The sequence below is a fragment of the Misgurnus anguillicaudatus genome, chromosome 12 (genome assembly GCF_027580225.2).
Source record: "Misgurnus anguillicaudatus chromosome 12, ASM2758022v2, whole genome shotgun sequence".
NCBI classification, from domain to species: Eukaryota; Metazoa; Chordata; class Actinopteri; order Cypriniformes; family Cobitidae; genus Misgurnus; species Misgurnus anguillicaudatus.
In genome coordinates, this window is record NC_073348.2 from 36,719,881 (window position 1) to 36,741,461 (window position 21,581).

Genomic DNA, 21,581 nt, shown 5'->3' on the forward strand with positions numbered 1-21,581 from the left:
CCCATTTGTATTGTTTTACTACTTAGAAAATTATTTAATGTACACGTCTTTATATTATTTATAATTCACGTGGGATTTAATGACAATTTTGTGGAAGACAACCCTCAGATGGGGAACCTGTTTTTCCACCGGACGATAACGATATAACTTTATGCTAATTCATTCGCGAGGCGCAGTAACTTCCTCGCGCAAATTATTTATCTTCAATGGCATTAACTAATACTCTATTTCCTTTAATAAAAACGCTTGTAAATGTTCACATGTCATTAATATGCTGTTCTTGTTGCATTTAGACAGCGGGTAACCAGTAGATGTCCTCATCACGCTGTTTTGTGTAACTCTTAACAGTGAATCTAGTAGTTTGTGTAACTCAATCTAATATCTTACCTTTCTCTTTTGGCGTAGAATTAAAAGCAGTCAATTTAACAGCAACTGCATCAGCGCTGGATACCTGAGGTAATGAGCTTCTCCGCCGTGTCATCTGTCTTTTCAAATGCGCGCGCACTTAAAGTTAAAATAGATTTGATTGGCTGTCAATGGTTTATCAGTTAGAGAATGGCTCAGAAAGTAATCGTTCGTTGTATCTTTATCGTTATGGCTGTGATGTGAACTACGCTTTTTTATAAAACTATTTTAAACTCTATTTTTATAGTTATCGTTATAACGATAATTTAAACGGCCCTCTCGGCTTGTTCGACTTCATGCAGCGCCGCAAGAAGTACTGACAAGCGGATGACGTCAAAGTACCGCGAGAGCTATTCAAAACTAGACTTCTCCGTATGATTTCTCGAATCGCTCTCGCGGTACCTCGACGTCACTCGTTTGTTGGTTCTTACGGCGTCGCACGATCGCCAGGGAAGACTGTATTGGAAGTCTTGTTGACTTTGTCTGTTTGTAAGCTTTGATGACATCATTAACTGTTTACATTTACAATGTATAGAATAGTTTATGAGGTCCACTTTTAAACAGTGATTGTTTTTTGAGCACTTGTGAATGACCTTACTGCTCGGCTTAGCAATCCTAGTGACCTCAATAGAGCGCAAAACAAGGGTTCTTTGTGTGACTCTGTAGTGCCCTCTACGTCAGTAACAGGGTGTGAAGGGTATTGCCACTAACAATAACACATTTCTGTGTGTGCGGCCAGACAACATAGAGAAAACAATCAGACTGATTTATTTTAAAATGTATTTTATTTTTAATCATCATAACCATCACCACTATATTATATACACACATGAAATATTTTTCTTTTGAGGTAAGCTTGTATTTTTCACAGAATTTTAATGTAGATATATTGTATATAGAATAACAAAAGTGGATCTTGTGTGGTCTATATGCTCTACCCAGTAGTTAATCTCAAGCCTGTGCAATGACCTGAAACATGGTCTTCCTGCTATATGGTGTCATTCACAATCCCTCTAAAACACTGGTGGGTATATATGACTTGGGAATTCTCCCTATAGGGAAAGGCTTTGGGTGATCATGTTCGGTAATAATGAATAAATCACTCATCCGTTAACCATCCTGGTTGGAATAGTGAATGAATCACAGCATGCATCAAACAGACGTATGATCCAACATCCAGCAGCTTTGACTACTTAACATTTGCTCCTGACTCGATTGGATGATACTTTCTGAGTAGTTTTGAGGAACCGAATATGAAGTGTTTATTTGACACCAAGTAGAGCTCAACGTCTTGTGCGAAACACTACAGGTTTAAAAGTCCAAAAAGCTGAAGAACGTTGAAAAGATGAAAAACCATAAGATGAGAAACACTGTTGGTGAGCATCTTAGCGTCTTTAGAAGCATACACAGTGCGTCCGTAAGTTGGGTGGATGTGTCTGTAGTTGTCATGCAGAAGAACCTGGTCATCATCATCTTCCTCAGTGGAATATATGCCTCTCACAAAATGTTCAAACTGATGAAGAAAAAGTATTCTTAGAAGTATTCACCCAAAATGTCTTTCAGCACATCAACAAAAACAACATGATCAAATGGTCCTACCTGACCCCATGAAATATAGATGGGCACTTCGTATACGGTCCACAGAACCACCTGTGAACAGGGTGGCGTTGTGAGACTACCATGATATCTATAATACTGCGTGAGGTTGTTCTGAGGTAAGAGACTTATCAGAGGAAATGGTCTGATCAGTTTGGTTTGCCCTACAAAGTGAAACAAATGCAATCCATGATCATTACAGCATCATATTGTATGGAGCAACCAATCAAAGTTTATACTCCTAAACCAACCTTTATGGGCAACAGAAGGAAGAGCACTTGAGATGGGCTGGAAGTTTTCATTGTGCAAATAAGTCACCTTTGGTATAGCAAAGCAAAACATAAATAAGGAATAATTATAATACTACATAATGCATAATGCAAAAGATTGCCTTACATCCATGAAGATTCCCAGCACCGCAAGGCCGGTTGGGTCATCCAATGCAGATGTCAAATTCGGATGAGTGGATTTGATATTGACTATGTGCATCTGTTAATTAAAAAAGCCACTTTTTGTAAAAAGTAAGGATATTTGTATTTGAGATATGGATGCCATGAAAAAAACTAAACCTCCATGGGGAACCTCAGGTGATCCAGTGTGTGTTCCGATCCATTTGAGGAGAGACTTCCCCAGTGAAAATGCAGCTGGATGGTGCGGTAAATTCCGGGAAGCCCTCCGCCACTCACCTGCATCCCATCACCAACCTCCAACACAACTGCATACAAAGACATTCTTCATTCTGAAGTGGTAGATGATGCATTATATTTTTTATCAGCATGCGTGTTTCGTGGGTTCGAACCCATGACCTTATGCGCTAGTAACATAATACTCTACTACTGAGCTATAAAATGCTACACCAAGATCACACGCAGAAAGCAAAGAAGCTGAAAGGTTTTCTTTATAGAACTATACATACAAAAATGGTTCTTTTTTTTTAAGAGCGCACTTACCGGAGTAACCCTGATTTATGAGCCTCCACTGGCCTTTGTGAGTTACATTAAAACCCTCCAGATGCAACAAGTCCAAAGAATTGTTCTTTATCAGATGATGATTCAGGTTGATGGGAGAATGATGGCTGTCCAGTAGCGGATGGCAGGAGGGGTAGTTGTCACCCCAAGCATATGGATCTACCAAAAAATTCTTACTTCTAAATGGAGTCACTGATATGACAAATTTGATTGGAAAAGAAAATGAATTAAACTCACCACAATGCTCATCATCATAACAGAATTCTGTAGAAAATAAAGTAACATCAAATTCCACAAAGTCAAAGACAAACAAAAAATTATTTCATCTCTGACAGCAGTTTTTCCCACAAAAAATAAAGAAATGAATAAATCTCATCACTCACCATAACTCTGTGCCAATAAAACCACAGACAACATCAGCATCAGAAATAACATCATGCCCTTATTAAACAAGTAGTAGATGCAGTCGTACCCGTCTCGCACCCCAAAAACACCAAACGCAAAGAAAACCCACGGTTTAAATAGTGATCTTCATGAATAGAGGTAGGATGTCAGTTTTCTCTCCGACTGCGCTCATTTGAGCGGCACGTCAACTGTGCCCGTTCACAGTCTCACACAAATACCATTTGTTGAATGAGGACCCAGCTAGACATACTGAGCATATGCATTGAACTAAGCAAAAATGGATGTGATTTTTTTCTATTGCCAAATGATTGCACATAAATCCGAGTTTGAGAAAGGTTAAAAGCTCCATATTTATTAATAAAAACTATTACTTATTACTTAAAGATTAAAGCTTGCACATTGTGAGCCACTTTAAACATGCGTTGCATTCATTGTCAAATGTTAGTGGACTGTGATTATTTTAATGTATGATTTACACCTGCTTACTCTGTTGAGACACCTGTCTAAACTAAAAAGGGTAAAAATGAATGAATCCAACCCGTTGCAATGTAATTTAACCAATGCAAGGTTGCTTTAGCCGTTTTTGGGTCAAATATAATTTTTTTGGGTCAATTTAACCCAACAGCTGCATTAAAAAAATAAGGGTAGGAGGAACTGACCTCATACATTCAAAAACTGAACGGAAATTAGAAAAAGCTCTAACATCATTTGCTTGCAAGTACAAGTTAATTATTTTTCTAATTTAAAGTGTGCTTTAGGTGTCCCAATACTTCTGTGGTCACCATAAAAACAATATCCTGTCACAAATTCGAAACAGTAAAACCTTTATATGGGAATGTGAATGACTGATGCTTAATCTCTTAGAGAGTTGGATTTCCCTGGAGACTTATGGAAATGCTTTTACAACAGGAGAGCTTTTTTACATTTGGGGATCCCCTGCTGGGTCACATGACATTAAAAAGATTTTTTCAGGATGGACACGGAAATCTCAGATAAGGCATTAAAAGGCTTGTAGTTAAAGGAATAGTCTACTCATTTTCAATATTAAAATATGTTATTACCTTAACTAAGAATTGTTGATACATCCCTTCGACTTCGACTCGCCTGAAAAGTCCGCTCCCCTTCTCCCTCTCATAATGGGAGAGGGAGGGTGTTACTGCGCCGAGTCAAAGTACTCCCAAAAGTGCTATTACGCCATAAAATATAGTTCCTCTTTTAAATCCTCTTAGAAAAGCGCTACGTTTTATTTTGTACCACCAAACTTGCTCGTATAACTACTCGTCTTAAATAGGAAATACGTTTATCTCTAAATGGTACCATTGAATGAATGGGGCTAAGCTAAATGCTATCGAAGCGTCGCAGCGCGCTCCAGCGCTTACGTGCACACACACAGATGATAGAGGGATGTATCAACAATTCTTAGTTAAGGTAATAACATATTTTAATATTGAAAATGAGTAGACTATTCCTTTAAATTTGGACAAGTAGCTTTTGAAAATATGACATTAAAAAACATTACTGATGTAAATTTTGAGACAAAAATTTTACTAATATATTTTAGATATGTCATTGCAAGCAGTTTTCAGTTCAAACAGCTCACACATACATTTTAGTCTGGACACAACTTGAATTAACTCAGTTTTAAGGCAAGCAGGTAACCTATAAGTTGAACGAACAATCCTTTATTTACTGTGTAGGTTTAAGGGGATAGTTCACCCAAAAATGAAAATTATATCATCATTTACTCACTCTCATGTTGTTACAAACCTGTATGAATGTCTTTTTCTGATGAACACAAAGGAAGATATTTTGAAGAATGTTTGTAATCAAACAGTGTGTGAGCCTCATTCACTTCCATAGTATTCTCTATTTATGGAAGTGAATGTGGCTCACGAACGGTTTGGTTAGAAACATTTCTTAAAATATTTCATAAAAAAACACCAAGAAATTGTTGCCCTTTACGGTATTTTCAATTTATTTGGCATTTGATTAGATGTACATCTACTTCTGAATAAAACATAAAGCCCTGCGCCAAAAATGCACATGACATAAAAACAAAGAAACAAATTCACTAACCATTGCATTTCTACATAAAACATGATGCTTGTTGTTGCACCACAGAATCTAATGAGAACAAATGATCTACTTATTAAAAAGGTAATGCAAATGCAGTAACTGGTAGGTGGGAAGAAGGAATCGGGTGCATTTGACCGGTTTGTAGACGAGGGTCTGTAAGCATAGCCGAAAATGGAGTACCGCAGAAGAGACGCTCTCTCCCTGCATGCTCAATATAGAGGAAAACATGCAAGCACAGGTTTGCAAAACATTTATGCCAACACACTCTCATCCGACCCACTCCAAACATACACACATATATGCTAAATGAAGTAAAACAAACAGATTGTCAGAGCGGATGAAACCCTGGAAATTAGTACTAAACAAAATGCAAGAAAAAAAGTGTCACATTATTTTGGTGATGGGCATTTAGTCAACTTTACCCGCACATCAAAAATTCAATTGTTTCAAATGAAAAAATTTCACATTTTTGTCTTTGTACCTTTGTCCCAACACAGAAGGACTTTGTGCTTTTGTTAAGCATAAAGGATCTTTCGCTTTCTACAAAAATCCTGATTGTCATTCTTCTGGGGCTTTTGTTGCATTATTTTGTATGTTCCCATTCATAAGATTAAGGAATCAAATTAAATTGAAAATAAATAATAACAGCTTTGAGGTGTTAATCTCAATACAGACCAAGCAGATTTTAACTGATCCATCCCTTAAGTTCATAACTTAATGTTATTCATAACATTAGGAGATGCAGTCCAAAATAGCATGTAAATCGGTAAATGACAAACGTAACGAATGTTTTTTTTTAACATAAATACATATTCATATGCTGATGTGTGCAAATATAAGCTCAAGCTGACATTGTGTCAAGTACCAAATAGTAACTTACTGTAATTTACATTATGCGATATTGAGAGAAGAGCCTTATGAATGGTAAAAATAAAAAACATACACGTAACGCACACAATACACTCACACACATAACATGAATGCAAACCTTATAATTGTCCATAAATCTAAACATCTAAATCCAAACTCAAAAAACATAGTTCTGCATTATAGCACACTGCTTTTAGATTTTGAGAGGCAAAAAGTGTGTGAAAAAATTTAGAAATTCCCTTTATGACATACTGTATTCAAAACATGAATTAAAGTAGTGCCTAAATCTCACAACAAAAATGAACAGAAAACAATGGCCATGTTTAAAATGGAAATTTTTTACGAGTGATGAACAGGTGTGCTAAACGCTTTCTTAAAAGTGAAGCAAAATATTTTGATCGCCCCCTGGTGGCTGCCTGCAGTATAGGTCATAAATCCAGCCAGCTAGACTTTTTCCGAAGGCATTTTTTAGCACATGTGCCAAACTGTCATTTTCTGTATGCGAATTTTGTCAGCGTTTATATATCTCCTTAAGCCTAACGTATTTATACTAAAATGAGAAAAGTTTAAAGAAATACTCAATTTTCTTAAAAAAAGTAAAATAAATACAGCCGACTCCGTTCCGCGCGAATTGAACGTTGCCGTGGGAAATGGATAACCAATCAGGAGCTTGCTCTAGTAGTGATGTGATTACAGGAAGCAAGCGTATTCGCAGAAGCCCCTCACATGACGCAAATTTCCGCGTGAATGTCTTGAACGACTAAAAATTTCACGTGCGAATGAAGCGAGTGAACTCAAAATGTTAAAGTGTCCAACTACGTGCGAATAGCGCGTTTTTGCCGCCTCTTCCGCGTCTGGTGTGAACGCACAGTTATGCCTCATTTGGGATTGTTTAGAGTTCTTTAAAGCCAGGGTTTCCCGCAGCACTTTGCAGTTCGGGCGGCCCACCTAAGCTGGGAAACCCTACCGCCTTAACTAGGTCGTCCAAAAAACAAAAGGCTGTCAAGTGCATCTGGAGAATAGCGCAGACGTGCTTCACAACACGAGCGGGCACGCGCGTCACACGGCCGAAATTACATGGTCCGTCACTGTCTGGAGGATAACTAGCCAGTTGATAAAACATCTCGGAGAATAGCGTGGACGCGCTTCACACCGTGAGCGTGCACGCATTACGCGTACGCCCCGCCCCTTTGTTTGCCATACTTCCAGGCCTCAGCCATCTGCCCAACCCTACCACCTTAACTAACAAATTTTCTGCGGGAAACCCTGGAAGCTGTGTTGAAAGTTCAATTTTAAACTGCATTTAAACTGTAAACTGTTGGGGTCCAACAAAGTCTATTAAATTGAGAAAAATCCTGGAATGTTTTTCTCAAAACACTTAATTTCTTCTGGACTGAACAAAGAAAGAAACAATTTGGATGACACGGGGGTGAGTAAATTATCTGGATTTTTTAAGAAAATAGACTAATCCTTTAATTTTGATTTCATGGTGATTTAAAAAAAAGTTTTTATTTTTCCATTATTAAAAAGGAGTGTGACGACTTCATTTGTGTTTGTGATCGAGTTAAACAGGGAAACGTGTTGGGGGACCTTGATGTCAGCGGGCATAATATTTTGAGATATTTTGGCTTTATTTTTTTTACAATGGAAGTCTATGGAGACACGTCGTTCATTTTTTACAGAGGTAATTGTAGCAACATTTTGCCATCTCACATGGTTAGTATGCGCGGTTTCGATCAAGTTAATATTACAGTGTTATGTTCTGCAATTTTAACTAAACCACCGTTTACAAAGATGTTGTGTGCTGTGTGTTTGTGAACCGCACGGTTCTTCAGTCATCATGTCTATGTATTAAAACCATCATGCGCCTGATCTACATTTAAATACGTCAACAACTACTAGCTGTTCAGTTCGGTTCAACTGCCTAAAATTTCTGTAAAATGTCATGTGAATTCGGTCATAGGAAGCATTGGTTGTAAATAACCGAATTGTGTGCGAACTCAAAAATACGTATTAAAAGACTGTGTGAACATGGCCTATGTTTTGCATTAGAAAATATTGAACAAACAATTCTCATTACTGTACTACAGTAATGAAAACTATCACATTTAAAATAAAACCAGCATACATTACATTTAGTACAACACATACTACATTGATGCGTTCTTATGGTACCTTTGACCTTTTACAAATATATTTGTTTCCAGAACTGGTCTTTCGTTAGATTGACTTAAAAAATACGCAAATGCAAAACCAATCGTTGAGACATCACACATGTCAAAGTCTGGAGTATGTGTGCCTCCTAAAGAAGCCCAAATGCTTCAAGGTTGGACGACAATCTTTCCAAAACAGCCAATGAATTTGCATTGCATGTCACAGCAGGATATTTAAACGTCGCAGCATTTAACTAACATCTGTACCAAAACAACTTTTTCTGTTGTTGTTTATGAGTTTGTGCTTCCGATCCGACACAGAGTTATGTAAAAAACAGACATCACATAATCCGGCTCATATCCAAACTGACCCTTCTGGGTGGGTGGGATTGTTATCCGGTGCCCGGAAAGGGTCGGAAGGATCAGTTTGGACAGAGCAGTATAGGAAAATAGCCAGTGTGTGCTTATTCCAGTCGTCAATACATCACCTAAATGCCTTTTATCAAGCACATCAAAGTGTGGTGATTGACACATGCCAGTGTAAACCACATAGACGGTGACTCGTCTTCCACTGTTCATCCGCGTAAGCTTATATGAAGTGATGCAACAAATCGAGGGTCGAATGAAGTATTTACACAAGGGGACATGAATAAAAATTCAAAGTGACCATCCTTCTGTAATATCAAAAGTTTTTGCCTCGAAAAGGAAACGTTCTTGAGTCCCAGAGCCAACAAAATCTTTTGGGATGCCGGCGTTCTCGTCTCTCTATATCTCCAGTCCTATACCACGGTGCTCAGTGAGGGTCTGCTGGTGCAGTCCACGCTGGAGCTCTCAGTGATGCTGTTCTCTGATTCGCTGGGGGTGTCTGGAGACACCAATAGGGTGCTGCTGTCGATGGAGTCTTCACGCTCCTCCAGGGGCGGCGGCGGGGTGGACACCTGCTCCGAGTAATCCCTCTGAAGGGTATCGGCTGCAGCGCTGACATGCCCGGAGACCAGAGGAACCCCGGTTCGCCCTGCAGAGGAAAGAGATTGTGATTATTAATAATATTTGTGAGATTACGAGTATCAACGTTTTATTTAAAAAAAAAATTACTTTAATAAAGGCATACCAAGGTCCATAAAAAGGATGCTGTCTGGATTGATGGAGGCCTCGTATGGTGGCGGAGGATCATCTGGGTGGTGGATATCTGGGTATTTGTAAGCAGCATAAGGGGGCGGCGGCTCTTGAAAGTGAAACGCTCCCCCGTCACCATCATCCGAGAGGTGCAGAGGCGTCAGCCCCGTCCCAAACACATCCGGCCCGTAGTCAAAGCCAGGCACCCTCCGACCCAAATTGAAATGATGCACTGTGATAAAGACAGAAAATAGAATTGACATCAGTGTGCATTTAATGTATATATTACTGTGTTTTTTAACGTAAAGCATCACACAAGGTCTTACGGTTGCCTCCGATGAGGGTCTCGATGCGCTCTCGTCGCCGCTGTCTCAGTCTGTGCACCATGAAGAGCAACAGAGAGAGGATGAGGAAGGACGAGATACAGCTGACGATGAGCCGCATGCCACTGGCCATAGAGTCGAACAGACTACTGCCATCTACAAACAAACACATACAACGTCACTGAGATCTGTTTATTCCGTTAAAATATATTGAAATTATCGCTACTATGCATACTGCAATATTCAATCAGGAATGATTTGCAATAAAAATGATTTTAATGCTTCAAAAAGTTAAATATAATCAAAGTTTTACGTTGATGCAGATAGCAAAGAGACTGATGAAACAGAGAGACTGTATTGATTTGGATATCCTTGATAGCAAATTATCACATACGTATTCCTTTAAGATGTGCAACCAAAGAATTAAACAAATAAAGCAATAACTGTCAAGCTAATTGAACAGTGCAATACAATGTGTGCTGCTTGTAAAATGCACATTTTAAACCAAAGCTAAGGATCATCTTTGTAAACCACGCATAAAGTAAATCTGCATATTCTGGATGGTATAAATATTGCATACTGCCATTCCAAATGTACCCTGTGATACTAGATGTTTCAATGAGACAGCTCCACCTAGTGGTGATAGACACTTCAACAAAAAATAAACAAACATTCAAAGATTTATTGTCCTTTAAATCGGCTAGTATACTAGCATACTAAACGGACACTACATGTCTTAATGTGATTGGGTGAGAGTACCAGGATCCAAGCAGGTGAATCTGCAGCACTCTTTGGGGTCCTTGCGAAAATGCTGGCAGCCCTGTGGGCGTTCGCACAGCGCGGCCACACACATCTCCGGCTCTCCGTCATGACACGTGCAGCTCAGACAGGGATCGTCTCCCTTGGGTGTGAAATAATAGCCTTCGTTCACCACATTGTCTTTGATGTCGACACATGTTTGTCCTGTAGAATCAGTGGCGGGGACAGATGAGGAAAATATACTCCGATAAGTACAAATGTCAGTATTATATTATTATTTCTTCTTAAAGCTAAAGTATGCAATGCTTATAACAGTGGTTCTCAAACCGGGGTCCGGGGCCCCAAGGGGGCTGCAAGATGGTGCCAGGGGGGCCCCAGTTTTATGACATTTTATAAAATACATTAATTTATCATGAATTCTGTGAAATTAAACCTAAAAAAAAATAAGGCAGCATTACTTTGTATAATTTAATGTTTTGCTTAATTAAAATGTGAAGTTTTAGAACTGTTTTTTGTCATAAAATTTCTTTGGGGGGGCCGCGAAGGAATGCACCGTACACAAAGGGGGCAGCACGCTGAAAAAGTTTAATAACCACTGGCTTATGATACGATACATATTATTATTTGTTTATGTATTAAGCAACATTACAGGTTATAAAAAAAGAGTTGTCATCAAAGCACTGAATTATTGTGCTTTATTTTATTAAAATAATATTAATAAAATAATATAGAACAACTCGCAGAGATAACTATAAAAGGGTGGTTTACTCCAAAAACGGAAAACCTGTAGTGCTTTAAAAACATTTCACTGCAATTCCGTTTGTTGCCACTAGGGGCAGAGAAACAACAGCAACATTTATAAGTGCACTCACTGCAAGATGTTCAAAATTTGTTCAGTTAACCCTTTAATTACCTCTTAACCAAATGATTGAGCACATTTGAACCAAAATATCTATATCATTTGCTTGAGGTATGTTATGCAAAAAAAAAAAAAAAAATCACACCAGACGCGGAGTGTCAATCAACAGCAACAACATAATTTCTTCTTAGATGGATGTCAAAGGCAAAGAAATCATCCTGCCAACTGTTCTTGGTGAACTTTTGCAAGGAAAGCATAATTGTTGACATATATTACACTGTAGGAGCCCTAACTTTACAAAAAAAAACACTTAAGTATGTTATTAATAATTTTTTAAAAACGTGCTTTACCAAACAGTTGATTTGTCACTTTATGGTAAAAGTAGAAAAGCTACTGTTTTCAGATCATCCATTTCTGTAGTCAGAATGTGTTATTTGCTGAGAAATAAACATTTCTGGTCATTCACAGTGATGAATATGAAACCCAGGCAGTTAAAGGGTTAAATGAATATTCCACTTTCATAAAAATCTTGATAATTTACTCCAAGATGTTTAGGTCTTTCTTTTTTTCAGTCAAGAAAAAAATAATTTTTTTTAGGAAAGCATTCCATGATTTTTTTAATTGAATAGACTTTATTGCAGACTTATGTATCAATGCAGTTTAAAATTGCAGTTTCAACGCAACTTCAAAGGGCTCCACACGTGCGTCACACGGCTAGTGCAAGATGTTGTGGTTTAAAAGTACTTATTTTTTATTGCCAATAATGACGATTGTTTCGCTAGATAAGACCCTTATATCTCGGTTGGGATCGTTTAGAGCCCTTTGATATGGAGGACCACAAGAGTCATGCAAAATGTAACAATGAACTTCAATATTTAATAACTACCTGGACAACAAAAATAGCAATCTATAGACCCGTTCAAAAAATCATCAACCAATCCATAAACAAATAGACAAAGTCACAAAAAAAATCATTATGTAACATCAATAAAAAGTGAGATTATAAAAATAATGCAGAAATGAAATACTAATCCATTAATAAATAGTTCAGATTAATATAACAATTTACAAAAACAACATTAAACACTCCATAAGTTCGTCGTTTTAAATTGCATTTACAAATTCTTAATAATGGAATTTCAAAATGTATTTCAAAAAGCGATTTAAAAAGAGAAATAAATAACTGGATTTATAAATCGAACTACAAATACAGTTTTAAATTAGGCATTTAAAAGGGCATTTCCTTTTAACATTTCTGTTTTTATTTTCACGATGGTTCTTCTTATTCTTTTCGCTATTCGATTTGCTTTTCGTTTTAGCCTCTCTATTTAGCTTTTCCGTGACTCTTTTGGTCCTCATCCGAGATCTATAAATCTGCGCATGACGTACAATCAAAGTCAATCGGCGAGCTTGTTACATCCACCTGGCCATAGCTAATTTGCATTTTTTATTTGACCATTTGCAAAGACCCAAAGAGTCACGGAAAAGCCAAATAGAGAGGCCAAAACGAAAAGCAAATCGAACAGCGAAAAGAAAAAGGAGAACCATCGGGAAAATGAAAACAGACATGTTAAACGGAAATGCCTTTTTAAATGCCTAATTTAAACCTGTATTTGTAGTTCAATTTATAAATCCAGTTATTTATTTCTCTTTTTAAATTGCTTTTTAAAATACATTTTAAAAATTCCATTATTTAATTAAGAATTTGTAAATGCAATTCAAAATTACGAACCTACTGAGTGTTTTATGTTGTTTTTGTAAATTGTTATATTACTTTGAACTATTTATTAATGGATTAATATTTCATTTCTACGTTATTTTTATAATCTCACTTTTTCTTGCCTAATAAAATGTTACATAATGATTTTTTTTGTTACTTTGCCTATTTATTTATAGATTAATTAATGAATTTTTAAACAAATCTATTAATTGCTATTTTTATTTTCCAGGTAGTTATAAATTATTGAAGTTCTTTTTTACATTTTGAATGACTCTTGTGGTCCTCCATACTTTGAAGCTGCGCTGACACTGCACATTTAAACTGCATTGAAACTGTGAGCTGTTGAGGTCAATTAAATTGAGAAAAATCCTGAAATGTTTTCTACAAAAAAAAAAAAACTGTCGATTTATTCTCAACTGAACAAAGAAAGACAAACATCTTGGATGACACAGGGGTGAGGAAATTATCATGATTTTCTTTTTTAAATGAAAGTGGAGTAATCCTTTAATAAAACAATTATTTTGCGTCTGCTGATCGTACTTCTCTTGCAGAGGAAGGGGAATTTTTTGTAGCAGTTCTCTGCGTGCCAGCTATGCAATCCTCGCTCATTCATGCTCTTGATCTGAAAGCGCTGCAGCTGGGCACAGAACACGCTGTCCTGGGTGGGGTTCGCCTCGCCGAGTTTAGCCAAACCCTCGGGAGGAAGAAACACCTGCATGGATCCTGAAAAGAACAGACGCTGTGTTATTCAACAGATCCCAAAGTGCTTGGGTGACATCCGAGGATTACAGATTTTCATTAAATGCTGAAATTGAACGATTTAGTAAAGCTCCATTCGCTTTAAAACGGATCCTTTATATGCCACCTCCCATCGGCCCTCCAGAGAATGATTCTGGTTAGTAATCACATATTGATATCCAACCCAGAACCTGTGATGACAAAGCACATCAACACCGTGGCAACTCGAAACATCTGCAATTGATCATCATTACTGTACATTTACATTTATAAGTATAGATGATGTTCCCTAGGAATCGAACCCATGACTTTTATGCTGCTAATGCAATCCTCTACTAGAGGCACTTCAGCACATCCAAAAACCGATTCGTACTCACTTGCACTGATCCTTTCGTTCGCACACGTTTTCATTGAAATCCACTTCTATCTTCAGGATGAACTGCAGCTCCTCGTTGGTGCTGAACGTAGCGAGGGAGCCGTTGACTTTCTGGCAGGTTTCTACCGCCTGCCAGTAGTTCTCGTTTTTCAGGTAGACTTTATAACAGCTGGCTGTTTTTTCATAATGGTGCCATCCGCTTGGACACTTCTCTGTGTGTGGATGGGTTAAATAGTAAAGACATTATATTTAAAACCATTTAGGAACATTACTTTATGGCGTGATTTCACAGACAAGGCTTAGCTAAAGCCAGGACTAGGCCTTAGTTAAATTAAAGATTGTTTAAAGGATTAGTCCATTTTCTAAAAAAAAAAAAAAAAAATCCAGGTAATTTACTCACCACGTCATCCAAAATATTGATGTCTTTCTTTTGTCAGTCGAGAAGTAATTATGTTTTTTTGAGGAAAACATTCCAGGATTTTTCTCATTTTAATGGACTTCAATGGACCCCAACACCCAACAGTTCCAATGCAGTTCAAAATTGCAGTTTCAACAGAGTTTCAAAGGACTCTCAATGATCCCAAACAAGACACAAGGGTCCTATCCAGCGAAACGATTAAAGAAAAATAAAAAATATGCACTTTTAAACCACGATCTCTCATCTATCTTCGGTCACGTGACGCGTCCAACGCGACCCCACGCAATTGCGTAATGCCGTGGAAAGGTCACGTGTTACATATATAAAACGCACATTTGTGGACCATTTTAAACAATAAACTGACACAAAGACGTTAATTAGTATCATTCCTCATACAACAACGTAGGAACAGTCCTCTTTCTCCACACTTGTAAACACTGGGGCGTAGTTTCGCATACGTCATCCGTGACCTCTTGATGTGATGACGTATTACGTGAGGTCCCGCTGGCGCATCACAGGACCGGAGACAGACGAGAGATGTTGTAGTTTAAAAGTGCATATTTTTCTTGTCAAAAATGACAATCGTTTCGCTAGACAAGACCCCCACGTGTCGCCTGGGATCGTCCAAAGTCCTTTGAAACTGCAATCCTAAACTGCGTTAAAACTGTTACGTGTTGGGGTCCATTAAAATTAGAAAAATCCTGGAATGTTTTCCCCAAAAAACACAATTTCTTCTCGACTGAACAAAGAAAGACATCAACATTTTGGATGACATGGTGGTGAGTAAATTATCCGGATTTTATCTTTTAAGAAAATGGACTAATCCCTTAAGCATCCTTTATAAACATGCCTTTGAAAAAGAAGTTACTGGTGGGTACCTTGAGACAAATCAAAGCATATTTTAAGAATTGTTGATTTAAGAAAGTTATTTTGAGTCAAGACAGCTCAAACATGTGTTTTAGTCTACGATAGGCTTAAGCGAAAATAAAGTGAAAAAGCTGTCCTCGAAGCATTTACAATGACTTTTAAATGTTCACATGCAAATAGGTTATGGATTCAAGCTGAAAGGCATGTTAATACAAGTGATTCGTAGATCCTGGGACATTTATTCAATTAGGTTTTATAATCCCGTCTATTTTTAATGTGCTTGCAATATTTGCGTAGTATTGCAAGCGCATCTTCAAGCATGTGATCATTTCAAAATGATACAAAAGTAGATTTTACAAGATACAAATTAACTTCTGATGATGTCATAGAGGATCTTACTATTGAAGCGGATTGGCTGAGCGACACCCATAACATCTTCCACCGGCTCGAACCCGTTGCTATATCGATGTCGCTCTTCTTTTATTGCTGTGAGAGTGCAAAAGCGAGCAAAATGTCAGCATAACACATCATTAGGCAAAATCATCAACCATCTGCGAAATGGATCCGTTTCAAGTTTGCACATTTGCCTCCATCCTGTTTAGCAAGATGCTACTGCGTAGGATTTGTAAGATAGCCAACATGCTTGCAGGTGAATCATAGTGAAGTCTTTAATGCGCATGCAAATTTTAAAGGGAAGTACTGCATAAATATATGTCAGAAACTGAAACACTTCCTAATTTCATAAAGTAAACCACGCTTACAAACTCTTAAGTAAGTAAACAGTTGATAATGTAAGAAATCCCATTTCGTTGTTTCCTGGCAACAATGCATCAAAGGTTTCAAACAGGTTATTGCTTTCTGTGTGAGGCCGATCACAGCGGTGTTAGGAGGTAGCTAAGAGACAGAGATCACATGCTCCATTAATCTCCTCTATAATTCCTTTCATCCCATCCAGGAATGGGACACTGAGCACCATGTCTCATGGAAACGACAGCACACAGACAAACATACAAAAATACAGCATGCAACACACAGGCAAACCTAAACCGAATAAATCACAAGTGAGGAGATCTCTGGCTGACAGAAGCATAGGGGCGTTTATCCCTCCATAACAATTTCGACAGGACTCAAGAAGCCGTTAACTGAGACTAAAAGTAGACAGAGATGTCTTTCTTTATATGCTGGATATCACTAGGCATTATAATTATTACAGAGACTCATTTTATGTTAACAACTTTCGACATCTATGGAGACCCAGTCTGTGAAATTTTTGTGATCATCTTACATAATGTAAAGAGCATTCTTGGTGTCTTTAATATTTTAATATTGGAGTAAGATCATGTCAAATTGAAGACTTTAGCCTGGATTTGACCGACAGGGTCACCAATGCGATAAATTAACTTTATAATTTACTGACAGTCCAGTTTTATATCAATACCAAATGTTGACATCTTCAAATATGCTTCTGTTTGAAGTTGAGACACAGTTATGGGTGTGTTGTGTGCGTGTATACTTACTGGGGCAATCTATCTCATCACTTTTGTCCTCACATGCCGTCCAACCATCACACTGCCAGGACAGAGGAATGCACTGCAATTTTCCACTCCGGCAGGCAAACTGGTTCGGACTGCAGCGCAGCTCTGAAACCCAGAGTTAAACAGCGGATCAGACGACACACGGAGCAAATTTAATAAAAAAAAAATAATCCACTGCATTATGCGTGATTACAGACCAACGTTATTTATTACGGTGTCGTTACCAAATTTAGATGCTGCTTTGACACCCAAAGCATTAAAAGATAATTGTAAATGCCGTGTTTGGAAATGGTCAAAGTGCAAAACCAAAACAGTACAAAAATCCCTCTACATAGTCTTAAATTACATGAGTTGCAGCATACCTGACAGAAGTCTGGCCAGAGCGAGCTGTGAACCTGCAGGGAGAGACAGATTTAGTGATGTGAAGAGGCTGATTCTGCAATATATAACATAACCTAATCTCTTAAAGGGACATTCCACTTTTTTTGAAAATTTGCTCATTTTTCAGCTCTCACATTTGATTCCTAAAGTTTTGGAATCCATTCAGCCGATCTCCGGGTCCGGCGCCAGCACTTTTAGCATAGCTTAGCACAATCCATTGAATCTGATTAGACCATCAGCATCGCGCAAAAAAAATAACCAAAACGTTTTCTATATTTTTCCTATTTAAAACGTAACTCCTTTGTAGTTACATCGTGTACGAAGATCGACAGAAAATTAAGTGTTGCGATTTTCTAGGCAGATATGGTTAGGAATATACTCTTATTCTGGCGTAATAATCAAGGACTTTGCTGCCGTAACATGGCTGCAGCAGGTGCAGCGACACTACGCAGTGCCTGAAAATAGTCCCCTGCTATTGAAAGTAAACAAGGGGATTATTTTCAGGCGGTGCGTAATATCACTACACCTCCTGCAGCCATGTTACGGCAGCAAAGTCCTTGATTATTACGCCAGAATGTGAGTGTAGTCCTAGCCATATCTGCCTAGAAAATCACAACTTTTAATTTTCAGTCAGTCTTAGTACACGATGTAACTACAGAAGAGTCAAGTTTTAAATAGGAAAAATATTGAAACTCTTTGTTTATTTTTAGCGTGATGCTACTGGTCTAATCAGATTCAATGGATTGTGCCAAGCCACGCCAAAAGTGATACCGCCCGACCCGGAGATCAGCTGAATGGACTCCAAAACGGCAAGAATCAAATGTTTAACTCTAGGGGAGCCGGAAAACTAGCATGTTTTCAAAAAAAAAGTGGAGTGTCCCTTTAAAGGCTACAGTCGGTCAACTGGTTAACAGGCAGTGAAGTATTATAGAGGAACAGAAAGTTGGCCAACATAAGAAATAAGAAAGTGAGCTCGTATTTTGCCACATAAACAGTTTTTGTATGCATTTCATAAGGAAATGTCAAGGGCATATTTCATTCAAATGTATTACATTTTATCAAAAAAAAGAGAAAACATATTTTTACTGATAAGCTTGACTTTAACTTGATTTTCACAACAAGCATTCCTCCACCCTCTTTTCTCATTTCTTTAATGCAAAAACATAATGTATTAATAAAACTCATCTAGATACATGTATTGTTTTTGCATTAACTCCAATTTAATTTGTGACCTCAAATGGACTTTTAAAATTATTATCAGGATATAAACAAACAAATGCACTTTATTGACCTAAAAGTCCAACCAGCCGGCCGTGCAATTTGCTCTCTTATATAAAATCAATCAATGATGTTAGAAAACACAATTACAGCTCATCCTGATCCTCCAATCCGCTGCAAGTTCTCTAGGGTGAGGATCTCAAACACTTTTTTTAGAGGTGAACTTCTTGGGAGGTCCAGACATTGAGACCAATCCATCACCTACAAATATCAACCATCACCTGTCCGCCACGGAGCCTAAACTTATCCTTACACAAACACCCCAACACTGAGAAGACTTAGAAAAGCACTTTGCTCTCTTCTGTGGATTATCAGGACATTAACTATTGTAGACACTAACCCTTTAAACTGGTGACCACCTGTTCAACTGATAAAAACCTTCCCAGCGTTACACTGACCACTATTTTAAACTTACAAGTAACCAAAGCAGTTCATATCAGTATGCATGCATAATAAATTGGGTAGGGTTTTTTCTTTGATATGTGACTCTGGACCACAAAACCAGCCTTAAAGGATTAGTCAGTTTTCTATTTCAATTAATCAACCTTTCTACGTCACTACGCAATTACGTGAGGTTGTGCTGGCGCATCACAGGACCGAGAGATAGACGAGAAGTTGTGGTTTATAAGTGCATATTTTTTATTTTTCTTATCAAAAATGACAATCGTTTCTCTAGATAAGACCCTTGTGCGTCGTTTGGGATCGTTCGGAGTCCTTTGGAGCTGCAATTTTAAACTGCATTAAAACATTAAAAAGTGTTGGAGTCCATTGGGGTCCATTAAAGTGAGAAAAATCCTGGAATGTTTTCCTCAAAAAACAATTTCTTCTCGACTGAACAAAGAAAGACACCAACATCCCGAATCACACGGTGGTGAGCAAACCATCTGGATTTTTTTAAGAAAATGGACTAATCCTTCAAAGGGGACATTTCGCTGATGAAATGCAAACACTGATCACAATGATGGTGGTTCGTTGAATTTGAAACTCAATTGTGCCGTCAATTTATTTTTCTCTCTGCATTAAATTGCAGTGCCGTGGTTGGATAGTGCAGATTAAGGGTTTGTATTATTATAATAACTTAAGATCCCCTTCTGACATCACAAGGGGAGACAAGTCAATAACCTAATTTTTACGTGCTTGCAGAGAATGTTTACCAAAACGAAGTTACTGGGTTGATCTTTTTCAACATCTTGCTTTAATTATGTATATTGGTTTTGTTTGTGGTGTGTGATAAAGAAAGAAATTTCCACATAAAGTAACTACAAACTAACTAAACTAGTGTGTATTTTGTGGGTCAAATGTGCAATACGACCACATCTACCATCCAAACGACACTGAAAAGCAGGAAGCACATCACAGGCCAACTTATTCATCTGATCCAATTAGTTTGCATGCATCACCTTGTATCATAGTCTTGATAAACCTTTCCTCAGACAGATTAGACAACAGAAATGCATCCCATCCAGAGAGATTTACTTCGATCTGTGTCTGCAACCGTATCGAGCTGCGGCTGACCAAGAAACACTCAAGGTTCAATCGCTTCATGCAAACGCCATTTATACGCCCGATCCAAGTTAGGAAACCCAATGCACAATTCAACCAGAGATTAAAGCATAAGCTCGCAGTGATTTTTTTATAGGCCCATGCGACCCAATAAAGCGTCTGTGCAACGTTGTGAACGCGCTTCGGGCAATAAAATCATACAAATGTTATCACTAACACGCGCACATCAAACACATACACCGCGCCATCATTTCCTCTTTGTAACCGAATTTAGCTTTAATCCGCGAGCATTGAATCAGTCATTCCAGACTCAGCACCAATACAAACTGTACCAAAACACAGTAAATGCGTTTATAAAAGCAACATTTTTACCTGTCCGTGGCGGATCTGTTAATGTTAGAATAAAGAGGAGAAGCACAAAACCACCGCTGTCAGTCTTCGGCAACATTTAGCCTCCATTCATAGCAGCTCACACCGAAGAAAATGTGGAGAGAGAGAGAGAAATGCACATATACCAGCAGCTCCCGTGCAAACAAATGCAAAACGCACACTGTTTATGGATGGTTTGTGTATTCCTCCGAAAATGAGTTTCGATGCTCTGTTGTGTGTATTTTAAATGGTTATTATGATCGAGATATCGTATGAGACTCCATAGCTCTTTCCTCTGGGAAACGCGCTTACCACGGATATAAAACAAGATGGCTCCGCTATCCCATCAAAACAATCCTAACCATGTTCTCCTGCCCACAGCCGATGGGAGGAGCTGCTTACATTTCATCCTCCTTACTGTTCAGGAGGATTTACTTTATTTTTTCTAATCGGGAATTTATTTAGGGCCACTTAGGATCTGAATTGGAGAAGCTGACTAGGATCAGAAGCGTAAAAATGCATCCGCACCATATTTATTTTTAGGTTAGAGGCCTAAACAAAGTTGACGAGATTCAATTTTACTAACTTTATCCTAGCCTTCTTATCTGCTGATGGAATAAGACAAATATCTCCGTCATGAATGTTTAGATTGTAAAAGTAAATATGTAATACATTTAGGGGTGGGTTTACCCAGACAGGGTAGCCTGGTTACCCAGACCTACATGTAAACCCTGACTGCAAATATATTTTGCGGCCGCTAGGATGCGCCTAGATTTCTAGTCTACTTAATGGGGAAATATAGTGAAAATCAGACTTTTCCCATGTTTTAATGATATTGGGTCCCCTAGAAAATGTGAAAGATCAAC

The 21,581-nt window shown here is 38.0% G+C and overlaps 2 protein-coding genes across 4 annotated transcripts; both read right to left on the reverse strand.

Moving 5' to 3' along the window:
* Positions 1-1,074: 1,074 nt before the first annotated feature.
* Positions 1,075-3,603, reverse strand: car15 (carbonic anhydrase 15). 2 transcript variants are annotated; one of them, XM_055207278.2, is made up of 8 exons: positions 3,353-3,602; positions 3,207-3,233; positions 2,952-3,128; positions 2,571-2,716; positions 2,398-2,490; positions 2,253-2,319; positions 2,005-2,165; positions 1,080-1,918 (listed from the first exon to the last, which is right to left on the reverse strand). In XM_055207278.2, exons 1-8 carry the CDS (start codon positions 3,405-3,407, stop codon positions 1,709-1,711), a joined length of 936 nt encoding a protein of 311 aa, XP_055063253.2. In that variant the 5' UTR covers positions 3,408-3,602; the 3' UTR covers positions 1,080-1,708. The 2 variants fall into 2 exon arrangements, with proteins under 2 accessions (XP_073730873.1, XP_055063253.2); XM_073874772.1 differs by having other exon boundaries at positions 1,075-1,918; positions 2,952-3,233; positions 3,353-3,603.
* A 1,719-nt stretch (positions 3,604-5,322) lies between these two features.
* On the reverse strand, positions 5,323-21,021 carry dgcr2 (DiGeorge syndrome critical region gene 2). 2 transcript variants are annotated; one of them, XM_073874502.1, is made up of 11 exons: positions 20,719-21,021; positions 17,547-17,579; positions 17,167-17,289; positions 16,049-16,135; positions 14,366-14,576; positions 14,098-14,179; positions 13,791-13,968; positions 10,672-10,875; positions 9,916-10,068; positions 9,585-9,821; positions 5,323-9,488 (listed from the first exon to the last, which is right to left on the reverse strand). In XM_073874502.1, exons 1-11 carry the CDS (start codon positions 20,792-20,794, stop codon positions 9,253-9,255), a joined length of 1,620 nt encoding a protein of 539 aa, XP_073730603.1. In that variant the 5' UTR covers positions 20,795-21,021; the 3' UTR covers positions 5,323-9,252. The 2 variants fall into 2 exon arrangements, with proteins under 2 accessions (XP_073730603.1, XP_073730604.1); XM_073874503.1 differs by lacking the exon at positions 16,049-16,135.
* Positions 21,022-21,581: the final 560 nt, after the last annotated feature.